The 21,272-nt window shown below is 42.9% G+C and overlaps 1 protein-coding gene across 3 annotated transcripts in view; it reads left to right on the top strand.

The window, feature by feature from the left end:
- The first annotated feature begins 322 nt into the window (after window positions 1-322).
- The window catches only part of CTPS2 (CTP synthase 2), a 100,576-nt gene continuing 79,626 nt past the window's right edge, over window positions 323-21,272 (top strand). The window contains exons 1-4 of one of the 3 annotated variants that reach the window (XM_047075946.1): window positions 323-398; window positions 5,939-6,143; window positions 11,939-12,109; window positions 13,649-13,749. In XM_047075946.1, the coding sequence (XP_046931902.1) occupies window positions 5,978-6,143; window positions 11,939-12,109; window positions 13,649-13,749 (438 nt within the window). In that variant the 5' untranslated portion in view covers window positions 323-398; window positions 5,939-5,977. Of the gene's footprint in view, window positions 399-633; window positions 890-5,938; window positions 6,144-11,938; window positions 12,110-13,648; window positions 13,750-21,272 lie in introns of those variants that run through there. The other 2 variants (XM_047075945.1, XM_047075944.1) reach the window with 2 other exon arrangements.

The following is a 21,272-nucleotide window of genomic DNA, read 5'->3' as shown; positions in this document are numbered from 1 at the left end:
AGTCAGAACCCCAACCAGGCTCCAGGCTCTGAGCAGTCAGCCCAGAGCCTTGTGCAGGGCTCGAACTCAGGATCGTGAGTTCATGACCTGAGCGGAAGTCCCACGCTTAACCACTGAGACACTCAGGAGTCCCCAAAATTGTATTCTTAAGTAATCGCAACACGCAACACGGGGCTGGGACCTACAATCCCCAGATCGGGAGTCGCAGGCTCCACCCAGCCTGGCGCCCCAAGGAACTTTAATGATTTCAATAGACGTGTCGAGCTGCCTCCAGACTGCAAGCCCCTCAAAGGCAGGAATCGAGTTTTATTTGCGTCCTCTTCTTAGCGTTCCTGCAGTTCCTGGAGTGCAGTAAGGGTTCCACAAACGTTTGTGACAGCGTGAAGCTCTTTACAGTGGTGAGAACTGGACGGGAGGACCCAAGCCAGGGTGTCGCCTTGCCTAGAGGCAGGGGCTCGCCGGGAACGTGGCGTTCACCCGCGCTTCCGAAGTGCCTCTGCTAAGTGAGCCACGGAGGGGAGGAGCAGTCCCCGGGCTGAACGAGGCCTGGGGCCAAGTGCATCCAGGGCGGAGGGTGGCGGGAAGCTGTCTGTGCCTGAGGAGTCACTTTTTAGGTGCTTGTTTTGGAACATTGCACAAACGCGGGTGCAAACCCCAAGCTCACCAGCGTGAGTCAGCGGGGCCGGCAGCAGGAGGAGAGGGAAAGGTGGGCGAGGAGGGCGCCGCGCACCCCGAGGCCCGCGCGGGCAGCGGGAAGGACCCGGTGGCGACAAGGGACACCCCTAGCGGCGGCCCCTTCCCCAGCCCTACAGGTGAGCGCGGGCCCGCCGCGGGGCGGAGCGCGCCGTCCCTACTGGCCACCCTCCCGGCGCCACCACCACCGCCGCAGGTAACCCCCCTCCCGGACCTTCCCCGGACCCCCAGGGCCTCCGAGCCCCCAGCCCCGGCGCGCACGTGGGGCCGGGCGCCTTTGTCCGCTCGCCGATGGCGCCCGCGCCGAGCCGAGAGGGGCCGGCAGCCGGGCGCGTCCCCGCACCCCGCGCACGCAGACTGCCGGCGGACGGCGGACGGCGGACGGGCGGGGGCCGGGGCTGCCCTGCCCGCGCCCAGTGCCGTCGGAACCTGCCGTGCGGCGGCCCCGCGATCCGGCCTCCCGAGCGTCGCGTCCCCTGGGTGCGCTTCTCCCCGCACGGGCCTCGGAAGGGGGCGCCGGGGCAGGCTGCGCCCCGGGCCCCATTTCTCCCTGGCCTCGGGAGCCGGGAGAGCCCCGAGATGGCGTTGGCGGAAGTGAAGCCCCGCGTGGAGTGAAATGGCCTTTCTGTCCCCTCCCCCGCCTGGTGCACTCCTTAAACAACGACCCTAGCATTTTCCCCAGAATAGCTGCTAAGGACGCACTGTGGCTAAGTACGCAGCTGTTACAAAATAGCTTTCTTTTTGCAGCAGTTTTTACGGATTTGATGTGTAATTTACATGCAACGAAATGCACCCATTTTAAGGGTGCAGATCAGGGATTTGACAAATTATACACCCGTGTGATCGCTACCCCAACTTTGACGTAAACCATTTACATCACCCCAGAAAGTTCCCTCGTGCCCCTTTCCAGTCAATCCACCCCCTTCCCAACCTGCCTGATTTCTATAATAGCTTAGTTTTGCCTGCTTTAGAACTTAATAAAATGGGATCATTCAGGAAGTACTCTTGTTTGTGACTAATACGTTTTAAATGGCTGTCACTGAGAAGGTGTGTCTTGGTGCTTCTGACATTTTTAATTGCTCAAGGCCCGCAACTGTCCAGTGTGGCAGCCACTGGCCACGTGTGGCTCTTGAGCGTTGGAAATATGGCGAGTCTGAATTGAGATGTGCTCGAAGTACCAAATTTTGAAGACTAGTACAAAAAAAAAAAAGGGGGTGTAAAATACCTCACTAATGAATTCTGATATTGATTATATGTTAAAATGATACTATTTTGGATACATTGGGTTGAGTAAGATATTGTTAAATTAACTTCATCTATTTCTTTTTACTTTTTAAATCGGCTACTACTACTAAATTTAAAGTTACACCGGTGGTTCCTGTAATGTTTTTATTGGACAGCAGACAGAGCAGCTCTACACACTCCTGTTTTACAAACTGTTTTACAAACAGTTCCGTTCACTGCATATTAAAAAAAAAAAGTAAATGAAAACTTTAGTCTTCAAATGGTGAAGAACATATAGATTCAGGGAAGTAGCCTAAAGAGCCTGATTTTTCTTACAGTTTTAGAACTTTGCTTCAAACTTACTGCCTTGCTTACAAGTCGAAAGGAGTAGGTGTCTCTTCGATATTAAGTTACATTTTCAAGAAGAACATTGTAAAATATCTGATGTGCTTAAAAAAGGTTATCTTGTGCCTTTGAAAATATAAAAAAGTAGTAATTGCCTACAGCCCAACCACCTAAGTATTAAAATTTAGCTTTTTGAGGTACTTTTGATAAGTTTTCATTAAAAAATATAATTGAGATCATGTATTCGATTTTATATCCTTGTATATAAGGGAATTTTTTGTGAAAAATTCTTAGGCTTTTTGACAACCACATAATGAGACTTCACATGAATGCACTCTTGTTTTCAATGGCATTTTTTGATTTTGCTAACTTTCACAAATAGGAAGTCATTTATTTTTATTTTTATTTAAAAATATTTTAATGTTTATTTAGTTTTGAGAGAGAGACAGAGCGCAAGCGGGGGAGGGGCAGACAGAGAGGGAGACACAGAGTCTGAAGCAGGCTCCAAGCTGTCAGCACAGAGCCCGACAGGGGGCTGGAACCCAGTAACCACCAGTTCATGACCTGAGCCCTGAACTACAGAGGGACCCCAGGAAGTCATTTTAATAGTGTCACAGTGCAAGTATAAGTTACAGTTACAGCAGTGCTCATTTTGTACCGGAACCAAATGAGACTTTGTTCAACCCATGCCCAGCAAGCCAATAAAAACTGACACCGAGCTTTTTGCAGTAAAGGAAGATAGGCTATTTATTGGTGTGATGCTACCTAGGAGAACAGGGAGCTAATCCTCTAAAGTTCCTAACTCCCTAACGGTTTGCAAGTGAGGGATTTTAAGGGCAAGATTTGGGGCAGGGATCTCCTGAGAAGGTGGATGCCATGAGATCATGCTAGCAGGTGCTCGGGTGCTCCTTCCTCTGACTTTGTGTTTATGTTGGAGATTTCATTAGGTACACCTGGTAATTACGTCTTTACTTGTAAGGGAATGGAGTTGCAATCCTACGGGTTCCTTGGATTGCTGTTCCTAGTCCAGCTGCGGCTAGGGGCAATCTGACCTCTAGTATTCATTCTTTCCTCTCAACTGACAAAATGCACGCTGGCTTCAATTTGCCCCTTAATCCCATAGGAAAGGTGAAGTCCAAGAGGGCAGGGGTCTTGCCTTTTTGTTCATCCCCATAGCCCCAGGACCTGGGAACATGTCAAGCATAATAGACATTTAAGAAACACTTGTGAGCTGATTGAATGGTGAGCAGAGTGCTGTGAAAAATGCTAACGGCTAACTTTCATTGAGCACTTGGGCACTCTCTTTGTAAATGCCCACATGCCCGTATACCGTGGGCACTATTATTATGTCTGTGGACTGCACAGGTAGGGAAATTCAAGGTTTAGAAAAGCTGAAAAAGTTGCCCAGGGTCAGAGTTGTAAATAACAGAGTGAACATTTGAACCCAGGCTGTCTGACTTTAGAGGAGGGGCACTTATCAAAACAGAAGAAATCAACAGAGGAGTGGGTAAGGGAGAGCTGTGAAGAAATTACGCCTATAATGACCACCTGGCCCAGTGCGAGTGGAAAGAGGCGAATATTCAGATGTATTGTGGATGCACAGGAGGACCATTCTGGGTTTGGACTGATTGTGAATCTTTTATGCTAAATTTAGCTGCAGTCAATGGAATGCCAGCTGGCTAGGGAAGGGGAACAATGGCACTGGATGTGATCACCTGTAGTGTGTAGACAAAGGTAGGTCCAGGGACTTAGGGAAGCCATTTGGGATGGGACATATGTGTATAAAAGTATATACTTATATGTATGTGTATATCTATATATCTATATCTGTATGCTTTTTTTAAGTTTATTTATTTATTTGGGGCAGGGAAGGAGAAGTGGGGGAGGGAGAGAGAGAATCCCAAGCAGGCTCCACACCATCAGCACAGACTCTGATGCAGGGCTTCAACTCACGAACCGTGAGATCATGACCTGAGCCGAAATCAAGAGTTAGATGCTTAACTGACTGAGCCACCTGGGCTCAGTGTATTTTGTATGGCTTCATGTATATTTTGGATGGCTTCAGTTTACTTGCCTTGACCATGGTCGACTAGTTTAAATTGAACTCAGCGCTCTGAAGTGAGGTATAACCTTATACACCTTCAAATCATGATAGTTTGTTTTGAAATAAATTACAAAATCAGAATGGGCATCAGCTGACCTCTAATCTATAGCTCATTCAATCCTCACAACCACCTATGAGATTTTTTTAAATGTTGGCTTATTTGAATATTGATTTTTTTAAGAAAACAGACTTCGTGTTTTTGAGCAATTTTAGGTTCATAGCAAAACTGAGCGTAAGCACTGAGTTCTCATATATCCCCTGCCCCCACAGGCACAGCCTTCCCCACTGTCAACATCTGGAACCAGAGTGGTTCATTTGTTACAACTGATGAACCTACATTGATACATTATTATCATCCAAAGTCCATTAGACTACATTGGTGTTTGCTTTTGGTGTTTTACATTCTGTGGGTTTGGACAAATGCATAATGATGTGTATCCACCATTAGAATATCACACAGAACAGTTTCACTGCCCTAAAGATCCTCTGTGCTCTGCTTATTCATCCTTCCCTCCCCCTAAACTCTGGCAATCACTGATATTTTTATTGTCTCCATAGTTTTGCCCTTTCCAGAATGTCAAATAGTTGGAATCATACAGGATGCATGTAACATTTTCAGATTGGCTTCTTTCGCTTGGTAATATGCATGGCAGTTTCCCCCATGTATTTTCATGGCATGATAGTTCATTCCTTTTTAGTGCTGAATAATGCTCCAAGGAACTGCTATTTTTTTTTAAGTTTATTTATTTATTTGTGGGGGTGGGGGAGTGGAGAGAGAGGGAGAGAACATCCCAAGCAGCCTCCATGCTGTCAGTGCAGAGCCTGATGTGGGGCTCGATCTCACGAAAACGTGAGATCATGACTTGAGCTGAAGCCAAGAATTGGATGCTTAACTGACTGAGCCACTCGGGCGCCCTGGGAGTGGTATCTTTTATCCTATTTCACAGATAAAGAAACAGGCACAGAGGGGATTAGTAACTTGCCCAGATACAATCAGTACAGATCAGTTTGATTATAGGTCCTTGTCTCTTCTGGGGCAGGTGGGTGGCTCAGTTGGTTAATTGTCCGACTTCGGCTCAGGTCATGATCTCGTGGTTCATGAGCTTGGGCCCTGCGTCAGGCTGTGTGCTGACAGCTCAAGGCCTGGAACCTGCTTTGGATTCTGTGTCTCCCTCTCTTTGCTTTCCCCTCCCCCTCCCCCTCCCACTCCGTCTCTCTCTCTCTCTCTTTCTCTCTGAAAAATAAATAAACCTTAAGCAAAAATTTTACCATGCCTCTGAATTCCATGAAAATTTGGTTTCTCGTGATGAAAAGCAAGAGTTTTTCACGTGACAGAGTTGGGGTAAATGGAAAATCAGGGCAATGGAGCCAGCCACTTTGCTTGCAGAAAGTTTCCACAGCTTCCTGCATATCGACGAAAATGGAAAACCTAGAAAATAAGATTTTGTTTCAAAAATTTACTTTATATGGAAAAATGCTGTCTGCTTTTGAAATTCTGGTTTAACCCCCTCCTGCTTGACTGGTTTGAGAATATGTTTCTCTTCCCTGACCCTTAATTTTATTATCTTTCAGATTATATCTGGGTGCTGGCACCTAGCCACTCATCTCCCAATGAAGTACATTCTGGTCACTGGAGGGGTCATCTCAGGCATTGGTAAAGGGATCATCGCAAGCAGCATTGGAACGATTCTCAAATCATGTGGACTCCGAGTCACTGCCATCAAAATTGACCCTTATATTAACATCGATGCAGGCACTTTTTCACCTTATGAGCACGGTATGAGAGAATAATTTCCCCGTCTTATAAAGCATGGGGTTAAATTGCAGTTCTTTCTTGTATTTTGGGTAATTTCTTTAGGTTAGAGTTCCAGAAGTAGAGTTGCTGGATCATACATTATGAACATGTGTATGAGGATACCATTTTGATTGTACCTTTTGCAGTACAAATTATGTTTTTTATTTTACAATAGAGGTCATATAGTTCTCTTAACATTTCATTGTTAAGAGAAGTCAGACAATATAGATCATATTGACAGTTATATTGACAATATAGACTGTCATGAAGAAAATAAAAATCATCCATTTCCCACCACTTGGGGCAACTATTAGTAATGTTGACATTTGAGTGTATATGCCAATTACTTTTTTTTTTTTAATTTTTTTTTCAACGTTTATTTATTTTTGGGACAGAGAGAGACAGAGCATGAACGGGCGAGGGGCAGAGAGAGAGGGAGACACAGAATCGGAAACAGGCTCCAGGCTCTGAGCCATCAGCCCAGAGCCCGACGCGGGGCTTGAACTCACGGACCGCGAGATCGTGACCTGGCTGAAGTCGGACGCTTAACCGACTGCGCCACCCAGGCGCCCCTTTTTTTTTTTTTTTTTAATTTTTTTTCAACGTTTATTTATTTTTGGGACAGAGAGAGACAGAGCATGAACGGGCGAGGGGCAGAGAGAGAGGGAGACACAGAATCGGAAACAGGCTCCAGGCTCTGAGCCATCAGCCCAGAGCCCGACGCGGCCAATTACTTTTTAAAAGATATTAGCACTTACATACTTTCTTTTTTTTTACTATTTATTTATTTTTGGGAGATAGCGCACACGAGCAGGGGAGGGGCAGAGAGGGCGACAGGGGATCCAAAGTGGGCTCTGTGCTGACAGCAGAGAGCCCTATGTGGGGCTCAAACTCACAAACTGGGAGATCATGACCTGGGCCAAAGTCGGCTGCTTAACCGACTGAGCCACCCAGGAGCCTCTAGATACTTTCTTTTTAAACTTTTTACATGCAAGCAGGAAAGTGCATAGATCATAAGTGTACCACTTGATAAGATGAACATACTGTGTAGCTGGCCCCCAGATCAAGAAACAGAAACCCCTCCTTGCTCCTTCCATCTTTCCCCACCAGAAACCACCAAGGTGACTGCTATGCTGTCTTCTAACACCATAGATTACTTTTGCTTATTCTTTTTAGCTTTATTCTTTTTTTACTTTTTCATCTTATTTTTATTACATACTACATAATACACTGCGTGCTGCATAACCTACTAGTAGGGATAGATGAGCATTAACAGAGTTATTTTTCAACAATTAGGAAAATGCTTCCTTAATCAATGTTCTCTAAACTTTTTGACACATCGTAAAGATTAACTCCAGACATTACTTTTGCTTTTTTTTTGAACTTTAAATGAATTGGATCTTATAGTCACACTAGTTTTTAATCTAATTTTTACAACAATGTAATGTGGACATTTATATATATTTTATACTCTTAAAGGCTGCACACAATCTGTACAATAATAGGAAATAATTTCCAGTGTATCGATATTATAAATAACACTGTGATGGAAATCTTGAAGTCTTATTTTTTTAAACATAAATGCCTGTGTGCAGAATTTTTGATGTCTCATATGCTTTTCAGGCTTTTGGCGTATGATGTATATTACCAAAGGTTTTTAGGCTCATGATCCCTTATCTATAACTCTAAAATCAAAAAAGTTCTGAAAACTTAGAATTCTTCATAAGTTTGTAGTTATTTATAGTCTTTTTTCAAAAGTTTTGAAAATTGAAAAATCTTCATAAAGGTGTGGCTATTTCTAGTCTTTATTCTACTTGGAATATGTTTTGATTCTTTTTTTAAAAAAATAAGGTTTATTTATTTATTTTGAGAGAGAGAGAGAGAGAGAGAGAGAGAGAGAGAGAGAATGAATCACAAGCAGGTTCCACGCTGTTAGCACAGAGCCTGATGCAGGGCTCGAACTCATGAACTGTAAGATCATGACCTGACCTGAAATCAAGAGTCAGATGCTTAACCGGCTGAGCCATCCAGGTGCCCCCGGAATGTGTTTGATTCTTTATTTCACTTGGAATGTGTTTGCATTTGAAGTGTTTTCTAATATATGGAGAGTTTTCTATAGTACCTTTCCATAATCTGAAAAACTTCAAATTTCAACTTCCATCTTGTTTCCAAGAATTTTCTGATAAAGGCTGTGTATCTGCACCAATTTATATACACATCAACTGCATAAGAAGACCTGTATTTTTATATCCCTGCTGAATATTATTCTTTTTAAACTTTACTAACCGGAGAGAAAACCAAAACACAAAACAAAACTAAAAGTATCTCATTGTTCTAATTTGGATTTCTTTGATTTTCATTTTGTCTGTGGAATGACTTATTGAAGTCAATGGTAGATTATATTTTTGTTTGAAACCATTACACAACTTCCTTCTGTGGAGTAAATTTCCTTGTCCCATTGACTTTGGACTTTGGTCATGTACGGTGGTTCAATCGTCCAGGTCTGTTTGGAATTTTCGTGGTTTTGAAACTGAAAGTCCAAACCCTGGGAACCCTATTAGTCCTGGGTAAACCCGAGAGAGTTTTTCCCTAGGAGACATTAGTGAATGTGACATCTGCCTTGTTGAAGCACAAATTTTCGGTACCGTGGCATGATCTGGCTCTGTTTCTTTGGTGCTTCTGCTCTCCTCCCTGAGAATTGCCTGCCCCGTGTAGGTCTGGATCCTGGAATGAGACGGAGTAGACGCACAACTGCCCCACAGCCCCCATGTAACTCAAGGGAGAAATCAATAAGCATTTTGTAAGTCACTAAAATTTTAGGGTTGTTTGGTGTGCAGCAAAATTGGCTAATGCCGTGTGCTATGCCAATTTTCCTTTGGATTTTTTAAAATGATTTTCAAGAATACTTTATGTAAAGTGTATTAACCTATATATATATATATATATATATACACACACACACGTATATATATACATATATATATACACATATATATATATATAGTTTTACTCTATTTGAAATTTGCTTTAACGTTACCTCTGTTTGTCACTGATGAATTTCAACTTGCCATTTATGTGATTAAATATATCAACTGTTTCCTTTATGGTTTCTGCCTTTGATGTCACTTTAGGCTTCTCTGCCACAGGAATATTTTAATACTCATCTATATTTTCTTATGGATCTATATTTATAGTTTCATTTCCTTTTGCTTTAACATTGATAACACATCTGGAATGTATGAAGATGTAACATAATTTTTTTTCTTTTTTCTTTTTTTTTTTTTTTTTTTTTTTTGATTAGCCAACTATTCCTAATGTCATTTCTCAAAGATTTCATTCCTTTTGTGCTGCCTGGAAATGCCACCTTTTATTATATACTACATTTTTGTCTCTACTTAGGTCTATCTTTGTCCTCTGTTCTGTTCCGGATTTCTGTGTTTATTCCTGCCTATCATTTTAATAGCTGCAGCTTTTTATTATCAAGTAGGTCAGAGCTCTCCATATTCCTTTCTTCTTCCTTTGTTTTTTTTTTCTGAACTCCAAAATGTTTGTTGTATACAGAATTAACTTAGGAACCATTGTGTTCAACTTTACAAGAAGTTGCGTCGGAGTTTTTGACAAAAAGTTCTTTAAATTTATGCATTAATTTGGGGAAGAATTGAACACCGAAAATATTGACTGACCCATTCAGGAGCTTTAGAAGCAGCTTTCCTTATTTTTATGCCTTCTTTATTTGTCTCTGAAGTAAGGTTTTTAAGTTTCCTAAATATAGACCCTATGTTTCTTTGAAGTTTATTTCTGAGTGGTTTATTTACTTTGATTTTGTGATGCTGCTCTTAGGTTTTTTATTATTATTATTTTCAGGTCCTATATTAAATTCTTTTATGTAGTAGGGATCTTTTGGATATTTTGATTCTGTACATTTGTGGATGCTATCTTATTCCATCTTTATATATATTGGAATATAGGTATGCATATGTATTTCGATCTTCCTTTACTCACTGTTATTCATTACAAGGGCTTTTTATTATTTTTTGTGTGCTTTGTTTTGGTAATCACCTGTTTTTCTAGCAAATTAACTTTAGGGTCACCCTCAAGTTGAAAAAATATGTTGGAATTTTTATTATAACTACACTAAATCTAAGAATCTGTTTTGTTTATTTACTTATTTATTTTTTTTTTTAATTTTTTTTTCAACGTTTTTATTTATTTTTGGGACAGAGAGAGACAGAGCATGAACGGGGGAGGGGCAGAGAGAGAGGGAGACACAGAATCGGAAACAGGCTCCAGGCTCCGAGCCATCCGCCCAGAGCCTGACGCGGGGCTCGAACTCCCGGACCGCGAGATCGTGACCTGGCTGAAGTCGGACGCTTAACCGACTGCGCCACCCAAGCGCCCCTGTTTATTTATTTTTAAATTATTATTTTTTGTTTATTTTTGAGACAGACACAGACAGAGCACAAGCTGGGGAGAGGCAGAAAGAGAGGGAGACACAGAATCCGAAGCAGGCTCCAGGCTCTGAGCTGTCAGCACAGAGCCAGACTCAGGGCTTGAACTCACCAACTATGAGATCATGACCTGAGCCGGAGTTGGATGCTCAACCAACTGAGCCACCCAGGCTCCCCAGAACCTGTTTTAAAGACTTGTCATTCACATTTTCTCTTTCTCTCCTAGAAATATAATGCGTATGTACTTTTAAATTTTTAGGAATTTAAAATTTCAGGACTTTAAAAATTCAACTGGGTTTGGCCTGAATCAACTAAAGAGATTTCAGAGATCTTCCCTTATGTGTCAGAAGTTAAGATGATCAAAGTAAAAAGACTCCTATAGATTGATGATTCCTCATTAACATGAGACAGTGGAATTTGGAGTGGAAATGAAATTTGGGGAATGTGAAAATAGTGCTATTTCATTAGTTTGGTCTCTTGTTCTTTAAGTTAGAGATCTTCCTGACCTCACGTAGGTACTTTCTAAGGTAGACATGAATGAAGGTATAAAAGGTTTCTGAGGAGTGCCTGGGTGGCTCAGTCGGTTAAGCATCCGACTCTTGACTTCGGCTTAGGTCATGAGCTCACAGTTCGTGAGTTCGAGCCCCGCATACGGCTCTGCACTTTCAGTGCAGAGCCTGCTTGGGATTCTTTTTCTCTCTCTGCTATTCCTCTGCTTGTGCACTATCTCTCTGTCTCAAATTAAATAAACTTAAAAAAAAAAGTTTTCTGATTCTGTTTATAAGCTAACCAACCTTCTTTTTTTGGTGTGAACATCTTGAAATCAGAGTAAATGATGTAATTTCCTTGATCAGGGAGAGGTTCAATTCTTACAAGGTGGTTTTTGAACACTGGACTCCCAATCAGTGCCCTCAAGCAACAGCAGAGACCTGGAGACATGCGCAATAGTTAGCACAATCATCCTTGTGTGATTAAGTCTTTATCTCTGTCCTTTTTCAGGTGCCGTTGTACAGGTGGCTGGTTGCACACACTGGCTTTTTTGCCTCACTTTAACTAAGTTGCCCTGTTGGCCTGCTGGGGCCCTGCTTTCCATGTATTGTCTGTTTAATTGTGGCTTAAGATTCCTGAGATGGGAATTAAAACGTTCTTGTGCCAATTCCAGAATCCAGGACACTCATGCTTTGAAGTAAATTGCTATTTACCTAATGTGGGGCTCGAACTCACCACCCTGAGATCAAGAGTCGCACGTTCCACCAACTGAGCCAGCCCGCCGCCCCGAAAGCAAATTTGTAATATTTACATTGCCTTTTTTTTTTTTTTTAATCTTAGGTGAGGTATTTGTCTTAAATGATGGTGGAGAAGTTGATTTAGACCTTGGAAATTATGAACGGTTCTTGGATATTAACCTTTATAGAGACAACAACATCACCACTGGGAAGATATATCAGCATGTGATCAATAAAGAGAGGCGTGGTGATTACCTGGGGAAAACAGTACAAGGTATTCTTTTCCATAAAGGTTAGCGAGACCTGTGTGCTGAGCACCTGCTCAAAATAGATGTGAAGATGAGAAGGTCCCTGAACTCTACAAGTTCCAATCCTTTTCATGTCTCTGCTTTCTTTTCCTCTTTGTTTTATTCAGAGGTGTCTACTTCACCCTCCATGTTCTTGATTGTATTTTCATCAGTCTTTTTGTTTATTACTAATGTCATTGTTTTTCCTAGTCCATATATCTGTCTTTAGCTTTTATGTATAAAATCCATGGAGAACCATATTCATCACTTTTACCTGATTGAGATGCAGATTTTTTTGGTTTGTTTTTATTTTGTCTGTCTCCTTTGTTCTTGTATCTTTGCATGGATCATACTTACTCCACTTTGAAGGACAGCGTTGGGGATGCACTGGGGGATTGAACTGGAGTTCAATGGCTGGTTGGAGTGGCTGGTAGTATGGTCTGACCCTTTTTTCACCAAGCCTTTTCCTGAGTGGTAGGATTCTCTTTGGTCTTAAGAGAGACACCCTGTCCTCCCTTCTCTCCCTCCCATCCCCACCAACTCTAGTACTCATACGTTCCCACATGGTAGAGTAAAGGTGATAGTTCCCCATCTCCTTTAAATCACTTACACGTTGGAACCAGCTGAGAAGTAGACATGGGGGTTGGATGGATGGACATCAAAAGATCAGCCGTGTTATTACTGAAACTGGATGGTGTGGCTTAGGTGTCAGCTACGCTTGTGGTTTCTAAGTTTTCCCCCTGAGTGTAGATCTTGGGAGGACCCATGGGAGGGAGCGTTGCTGCATGTATGTGGGTTGTTCCAGATGTACCGGTTGGTGACGACTTCCTGCCATCTCGAGGGAGCAGCAGGTGTGAGGTAGAGCAGGCAGCAGATCCTTCCTTGCCTCAGCTTCCCAGAGGGCGACGTTCCTGCTTCGTGTAGCCCATTAAGTTAGTTGGCTGTACCCGAGAGGATGTCGCCTTTCTGTCTCTTCAGCAGAGATCACTAGCTGCAGGCCTGCTCACCACCTAAGGGACCTTTGGGCCTCAAATCCTTGCTGGGCCGTCACCTTTTGGCCTCTTCACCTGACGTGAGCAGCCACAGGCCCCTGGTCAACATGAAGATCTCATCTACACTCTGAGCAGACCCGTCCCCACTGGTTGGTGGGCTGTGGGGCCGGACCACTCTGCGTCTTTCTTCCCCATGGGGTCCAGCATACAGTACCCTTGACAGCCCTCCCTGCAGGTTTTAGTTGACATTATGGATGTTTCTAGTTGAATCAAACATGGCATTTCTCTTTTCTGTTTCTTGTTCTCCGTGGTCAGTCAGTTTCAATAGAAATGACATAACATTTAAGTGATTAAATCTATATTGTGCCTATAATATTCATTTCAGTGAGATGGATAATAACATGAGAAATGTAATTTGTCTCATTTGCCAAGTGGCTTTCAGGTTATTTGGGAGGTCTAAAGACACAAATACGTTCCTTTCTCCTTGATAACCATGAAATAAGCTTTTGTGCTAATTATTCCTTCTTTCTACAGTTGTCCCTCACATTACTGATGCTGTCCAGGAGTGGGTTATGAATCAAGCTATGGTGCCTGTGGATGGTCATAAGGAAGAGCCCCAAATATGCGTTATTGAGGCAAGCATAGAAATTTTTGTTTTGTAAACTTATATCCTGCTGGGTTTTTAAGCATCTAGCCTTCATTCATTCAGCACATATGTATAGACGGCCTCCCATGTGCTAGACACTGTGCTAGGAGGTGGGATTACAGCAGGGAATGACATGGATGGTCCCTGCCCTGGTGGTCCCAGATCAGTGGGCAAGATGAGCACTAAACACGGTGAGTACTCTTGGGATCGGTGCGCAGCCACCTGCATGTGGAGAGAAATCAGTTGCATGATACATTCTGGTGAGTGCTCTTTGAGTACTGTCGACTCTTGAACAACTTGGGGATTAAGGTCGCTGACTTCTCCCCTCACCCCCGGTTGAAAATATCCCTGTGTATCCATGTGTAACTTTGACTTCCCCCAAACTTAACCACTAACAGTCTACTGTTGACCAGAAGCCTTACCAATAACATACACAGTCAATTAACGCATACTTCGTATATGTATTATGTACTATGTTCTTAAAGTAAGCTAGAGAGAAGAAAATGTTATTAAGAAAATCACAAGGAAGAAAAAATATGTTTACAGTACTCTGCTGTATTTATTTTAAAAAGCCATGTATCAGTGAACCCACACCATCCAAACCCATGTTGTTCAAAGGTCATCTGTATTTACAAAGTGCTCTGGAAGTAGAGAGAGACGGAGTTAGGGAAATCTGATGGTGGTGGCGATCTGGAAGTGAGAAGTGAGTATTAGCTGCTTAAAGAAAGAACACAGTATTTGAAACCTATTATTTGTTTACTGTTTCCCTTCCTCTCAATGAATGGGAACGTGCATGTACTCCTTCTCTAAACGTCAGTTGACCCAATTGCTAGGCAAGACAGCAGAATAATGAACCATTTAGTTCCTATGGACCGCCTGCACAAATTCAGATTTCTGTTGTGACTTCCAAGTAGTATATAGCTCAGTGGTTAAGAATCTGGACCCAGGTGGCTTGGGTTCATAGCCAAGCGGCGCCACTTACCAGCTGGATGACCTTGGACAAGTGTGCTTCTGTGTGCCTCAGTTTAGTCATCTGCTAAATGAGGATAATGTTTTGAGGCTTAAATACGACACTTAGTAGTTAGAATGGTGTCAGATCTATAGTACGTACTCAAAAATTACTGGCCACTATTAAGATGCCTGTGTGACTTTTGGCAAATTATTTCTCAAAGCTTCAATGTACTCATCTATAACATGATAATTATGTAATATTGTAATACAAACCAGATGATATTAACAGGGTTGTTGGGAGGATTAACTGCAATTATATAAAACACTTGGCATGTCAGGCGTTCACATTTTGTTAACAGAGCTGATAAACTTAACATAAATGTGCCGTGCTATCATTTATTAACCATAGATCATACTACCGTAGTAGCATACTATTAAGTATGTTAAACTTCATATAAATGTATAAGTGTGCTATGCAAAAGTTTCTCTCCCTTGCTATTTCTTCCTTCACAACTGATGAGGAAAAGAGAGGGTGCTTTCTTCAGAATTTTTTTAAAATTGGAGTATCAGACACAGACACAGGAAAGTGCACATATCATAGGAATATAGCTTGATGAAGTTGTATAAACTGAACATACCTGCATAACTAGGCTGGCTTCTCTTAAAACGTATTTCTTTTTTTTTTTTTTAATTTTTTAAAATTTACATTTATTTATTTTTGAAAGACAGAATGAGACAGAGCATGAGCAGAGGAGGGACAGGGACAGGAGACACAGAATCCGAAGCAGGCTCCGAGCTGTCAGCACAGAGCCTGATGTGGGGCTCGAACCCACGAACTATGAGATCATGACCTGAGCCGAAGTCGGACATGTAACTGACTGAGCCATCCAGGTGCCCCGAAACATATTTCATATCTAATACAGTGAATAGTTTGCAAATAGATTGAGGCAATGATAAAGGCAGAGTGTAAGACAAGGGAAAGGCAGATAAAAGCTCCAGGAAGAATAGCATCTGATATGAGAACTGGGACATAGCGTGACTCTTCAGTGAAGGAGACTTACGCAGTCTGTTATGTGAATTTTCAGGTTTTAGAATCGATCCCCAAGATGCACCAGAGAAGGCTTCAAAGCAGGGATGTAAATGTCATCAGCTTTGAAAAGAGGATTTGTGAGGTGGAGACGTGGCGGGTGCTGGAGAGGGAGGGAGGGAGAGGGAGATAAGAACCTCATTTTCCATTGTGAGGCAGCTGCAGATAACTGGTAGTGGTTGGCAAAAAAAAAAAAAAAAATAGACGCAACAGTGTCTCAGGTTAGGAAAGTAGCCAATAGAAGTAACGATTGAGATTGCCGCCTGGGGATGGGGCGGCAGAGAGCTTCGGCCTCATCCGTCACAGGAGGAAGTCGATTTGTGTTTTTATAGAAGGTGTCTGAAATGGGCAAGTTAAGAAAGAGTCAAGCGAGATGGTGTTTAGAGATGTGGAAGAAACCAGCAGAAGAAATCGTGAACGAAGGAGTTAAAGTGCTTGCCTTGGAGAATCTGGATTTGGGAGAGGGAGAGGTGGGGCACAGGACTCCTGCTTTTTATTGTGTGCTCTTTCGAACAATTTGATTTTGTTGGGGCACAAGAATTCCTGTTCCCTTCGAGGTCCTTGTGGCTGAACTAAGAATCAAATTGGCATGAGACAGAAGAAAACCAAATTTAATAGTGTACACGTGGGCAATCCGCATAGACATGGCAATTCCAAGGGGAGTCCGACACAATGAAGTATATATGTCATCCTGAACTGAGGAGAAGTGGGTAGGTGTCTGGGTCTGCAAAGGGAAGGAATGTAACCTTCAAGAAGATGGAAAAGAGAAAATGCTGGGTTAACAAATGTTTACATTTGTTACACTCAGAAACAGCGAGACACAGAGAAGAATTTGATCAGACTTTGCTGAGTTCCTCCCTGTCTACCATAGTTCGTATCAGGATATAGTTATCTATGGTGATAGCTCTCTTCCTGGGGCAGGTCCTCTATCACAGTTCTACTTAGGTAGTTGTAGGGTAGGTAAAGAGCTTTTTCTGAATCTGCTGGGTCTTGATTGCTTTTAACTTAAAATAATCTTTATGTCAGAGTGGCCCATCTTGGAGTGGCCTGCCTTTGGCCCCTACAATTTTTTTTAAGTAATCTCTTTGACCAACATGGGGCTTGAAGTCACAACCCCTAGATCAAGAGTTGCATGCTCTACTGACTGAGCCAGCCATGCACCCCAGGCCCCTACAATTTTTAACCACGTGCATGACTTTTGACTTTTAAAAAACTACTTATTAATGTCAGCTTGAAGATGCCATTTAGCAATTTCAGTATCTTAAAGTTCAGCCCAAGGATGATTTCATTCAAGCCTGGAAGAAGGTAGGACAAGTCCTCACACCTCTGGTTTATGCAGATTAACCTCGTTGTCTCCAATATGGTAGCTGCTCGCCCCATGAGGCTGTTCAGCACGTGAAATGTGGCCCATCCTAATTGAGATGTGCTGTGAGCTTTAAATACACACTGAGCTTCAAAGACAGCATAAAAAGAAGAATGTAAAATACCTAATAACTTGGGGGTGCCTGGATGAGTCAGTTGGTTGAGTGTTTGTCTCTTGATTTTGGCTTGGGTCATGATCCTAGGGTTGTGGGATCGAACCCTACCTCGGGCTCCATGCTGAGCATGGAGCCTGCTTAAGATTCTCTCTCTCTCAGGGCGCCTGGGTGGCTCAGTCAGCTAAGCGTCTGATTTCAGCTCAGGTCATGATCTCATGGCTTGTGGATTCAAGCCCTGCTTCAGGCTCACTGCTGTCAGCCCAAGAGCCCGCTTCGGATCCTGTGTCCCCCTCTCTCTCTCTGCCCCTCCACTGCTCACGCTCTCTGTCTCTCAAAAATAAATAAACATTAAAAACTAAAGAAAAAGAAAAATGTTGACCACGAGTCAGTGATCAGGATCAATTACTTTCCCCCTCCATCACTTATACTGGACATGCTACACATCCCTCCCATTTTGTTCACTCCCAGAGATGCACAGCTTCCACTTTGGTAGTAGCTGCTATTCGCTGCTGCTTGGCTGCCTATGCAATGCTTGATTGGAAATCACTGGAATTTTCCAGTAAAACTTGGTCATATCCACTCATGTTGCTCTGGCCACCATGGCCACCTCCACAACCACCACTCAGCCACTGACTGGCCAGGCCACCGTAACTGGACTGGTTTGACAAGCCCATGCCTCCCATCGTTTGGCTACCATAAGTCCCCACCGCTTGCTCCCGCTGTAGAATTCAAGAAGAGTTCTACGTATCTGTGTTGCGTATTTGCTTTGTCTTTTGATGTAGCTGCCACAGCATCTTCACGAGTTGCAAACTCGACACCTGCTTCACCAGCGACTCTGCCATCAGAACCAGCTTCAGTACGTACTCTCACAGGGTTGAGTGGTGAAAAACAATCATAAATGTCGTTCTCAGTAGCTGTGTAAGATAATCCCCGCGTGTGTACACAATGTCCCGTTGTGCTCTGGAAAGTAGAGCCACCCCTCCATTATCTCTGATCAGACATTCCTGAAAAACAATAATTGAGGGGGCGCCTGGGTGGCGCAGTCGGTTAAGCGTCCGACTTCAGCCAGGTCACGATCTCGCGCTCCATGAGTTCGAGCCCCGCGTCAGGCTCTGGGCTGATGGCTCGGAGCCTGGAGCCTGTTTCCAATTCTGTGTCTCCCTCTCTCTCTGCCTCTCCCCTGTTCATGCTCTGTCTCTCTCTGTCCCAAAAATAAAATAAACGTTTAAAAAAAAAACAAAAAAAAAAACAATAATTGAGGTCTCTTCCAAATCCGTCTGACCCAAATCCATAGCCATCATTATAGCCATTATTTAAAAAAAATTTTTTTTTATGTTTATTTACTTTTGAGAGTGAGAGAGAGAGAGAGCACAAGCAGGGGAGGGACAGAGAGAGAGGGAGACACAGAATCCGAAGCAGGCTCCAAGCTCTGAGCTGTCAGCACAGAACCCGACGTGGGGCTCGAACTCACAGACTGTGAGATCATGACCTGAGCCGAAGTCGGACACTTAACCGACTGAGCCACCCAGCTGCCCCCATCATTATGGCCATTATAATCATCATAGCCTCCGCAGCGTCCACCGTAAGCCCCTCACCTCATCTGTTTACAGCCAGCTCCCCTGCCAATGCCGTGATAGCCTCTGCCAGCTCCAGGTCTGTGGTAGGGACCTGGCTGCGGCATGGCCACAAGCCTTTGTGGTGGATCATAGTGAGTTCTAACTTCAGCTCGACTGCTCTTTAAGATTTTGATACACCTGTGCCCCATTCTTTCCTTGTGTTTCTTTAGAGCCTTTTCAGCTATGAAATAACATTTTGGATATATTGGGCTACATAAAATATAATGTTAAAATTAATTTCTCCTGTTTACTTTTGTTTGCTCTTTTGAATGTGGCAGCTAAAAACGTTAAAACATTGGGCGCCTGGGTGGCTCAGTTGGTTAAGCATCTGACTTCGGCTCAGGTCATGATTCACGGTTTGTGAGCTCGAGCCCTGCTTCGGGTGAACTCGAGCCCCACTTTAGGTAAAAACGTGAGGCCCTCCTCTTCGGGTGAGCCCTGCTTCTCTTTCTCTCTCTCTCTAGCTCTTTCTGCCTCATCCCTCGCTTGCACCCCCTCTCTCTCTCTCAAAACTAAAAAACCAAATTTTAAATATTTTAATTTTTATTGGAGAGTGCTGGTCTAGTACTTTCACTAGATTCTGCTGTTCTAGCAACAGGAAAGGCAAAAAATAGCCTTTTTTTTTTTTTAAGACTATTAACCTTAATCACAGGAAAATTTCCAAATGGTCATGTGTATGCATGTTTTTGCCTCTGCTCTTTTTTAAAAAATAAATTATCATCACAGAAAAGGAGAAGGGGTAAATCTATTTTTTTTAATGTAATTGAACTGCCTTTGAACATCATTAACACATAAGCCCAATTTGACCTTGAGAAGAGCCTTCTTAACCCTTCTTTTTCATTTTGTCTGTTTTTTAGCTATTGCTTAAAAAAATTTGTTTTTAAATTTTTTAATGTTTATTTATTTTTGAGAGAGAGAGTTGGAGTGCAAGTGGGGAGGGTCAGAGAGAGGGAGACACAGAATCTGAAGCAGGCTTCAGGCTCTTGTCAGCACAGAGCCTGACGCGGGGCTTGAACTCACGAACCACGAGATCATGACCCGAACCGAAGTCAGACGCCCAGCCGACTGAGCCACTCGGGCGCCCCTAAAAAAATTTTTTTTAATGTTTATTTATTATTTTTGAGAGAGAGAGAGAGAGAGACAGAGTGCGAGTGGGGGAGGGGCAGAAAGAGAGGGAGACACAGAATCCAAAGCGGACTCCAGGCTCTGAGCTGTCAGCACAGAGCCCAACACAGGGCTCAAACTCACAAACTGTGAGATCATGACCTGAGCTGAAGTCGGACGCTTAACTGACTAAGCCACGCAGACGCCCCTTAGCTATTGTTTTTTGAGAATCATCCTTGAAGAAAGCTTTTATGTTTCCTTCTGGGGCCAGCACACCTGATTCTCTTTGTCATCATTTTACAAAGTTGCATACTACAGATTTAGACTCTTAATTGTTGAAGATTCCACTTGTACAGTAAAATCAAGAATTCTCAATGACATCTCAAATTAAACTGAAATTTCCATCCCATTAAACAACAAGCAAACATTTTAGGCCTGTACTTGCATATTGTTCTTTTTTTATGCCTTTGTTCTTTATATTAATTTTTATCCTGTTCTTGAATTGATTGGTTTGGCTTAAAAAACATTAATTTGGCACTGAATAGGCACTGGTCCCAATGCTAGCTGCTAGCCATAGGAAGGCAAATATGACCCGAGCCCTGCTCTTCAGGACTCCTCGTCTTCGTTTTTAGTTTCTTGGAAACAGAGAAACTGTGACAAGTTGTCCCCAGCAAAGCTCCTTCTTCATATAACCCTGACATTCATATATTTGCTTAATGGACACTAGATCAGGCAGCCTTTTAGGCTCGTTTTAAGTTGTGCTCAACATTTGTGTTTGTGCTCTATTTAAGCTTTTGAAAAAAAGACCACCAGGCTGATTTTCAGTTTTAAGCGTGTAGAAGCTGTTGAAATGTCTCCAAAGCCTTTTGGTGAGGCTCTTACTTCTCAGACCCGTGGAGCTGACAAGCTTTATTTGTATTAGTCCAGGTTATCTCCACATACACCTGAAATAATTTATGCCTGGCTTAAAGGAATAAAAGGCTTCTTTCTTTCTCTCTCTCTTTCTTTCAAAAAAGAAGAATCCTTTCCTTAAAGGCAAAACAGACATTGCACATCTCATAAATTTGCTGTTGCTTTGATTTCAACTTTGGATAAGTCTTAAAACATTGTTATGGGTGATATTTTCCTTGTTGTGTGGGGGAAATAATGAACTTAGGAGTATTCTAGTAATAATACAGAAGGCTTCTGATGACAATGATGGTAATCGAGAGCCAGAGGAGTGGTCATGGGATCTTCCAAATTGGCTGAGACTGTGCAGTACCACTGTAAGCCATGT

Source organism: Lynx rufus, unplaced genomic scaffold (genome assembly GCF_022079265.1).
Source record: "Lynx rufus isolate CCGP_SWC_20201006 ecotype Redwood Valley unplaced genomic scaffold, mLynRuf1.p SCAF_14, whole genome shotgun sequence".
Lineage (NCBI taxonomy): Eukaryota > Metazoa > Chordata > Mammalia > Carnivora > Felidae > Lynx > Lynx rufus.
Note: the sequence above shows the minus strand (reverse complement) of the source record. Positions and strands in the feature narration are given on the sequence as shown.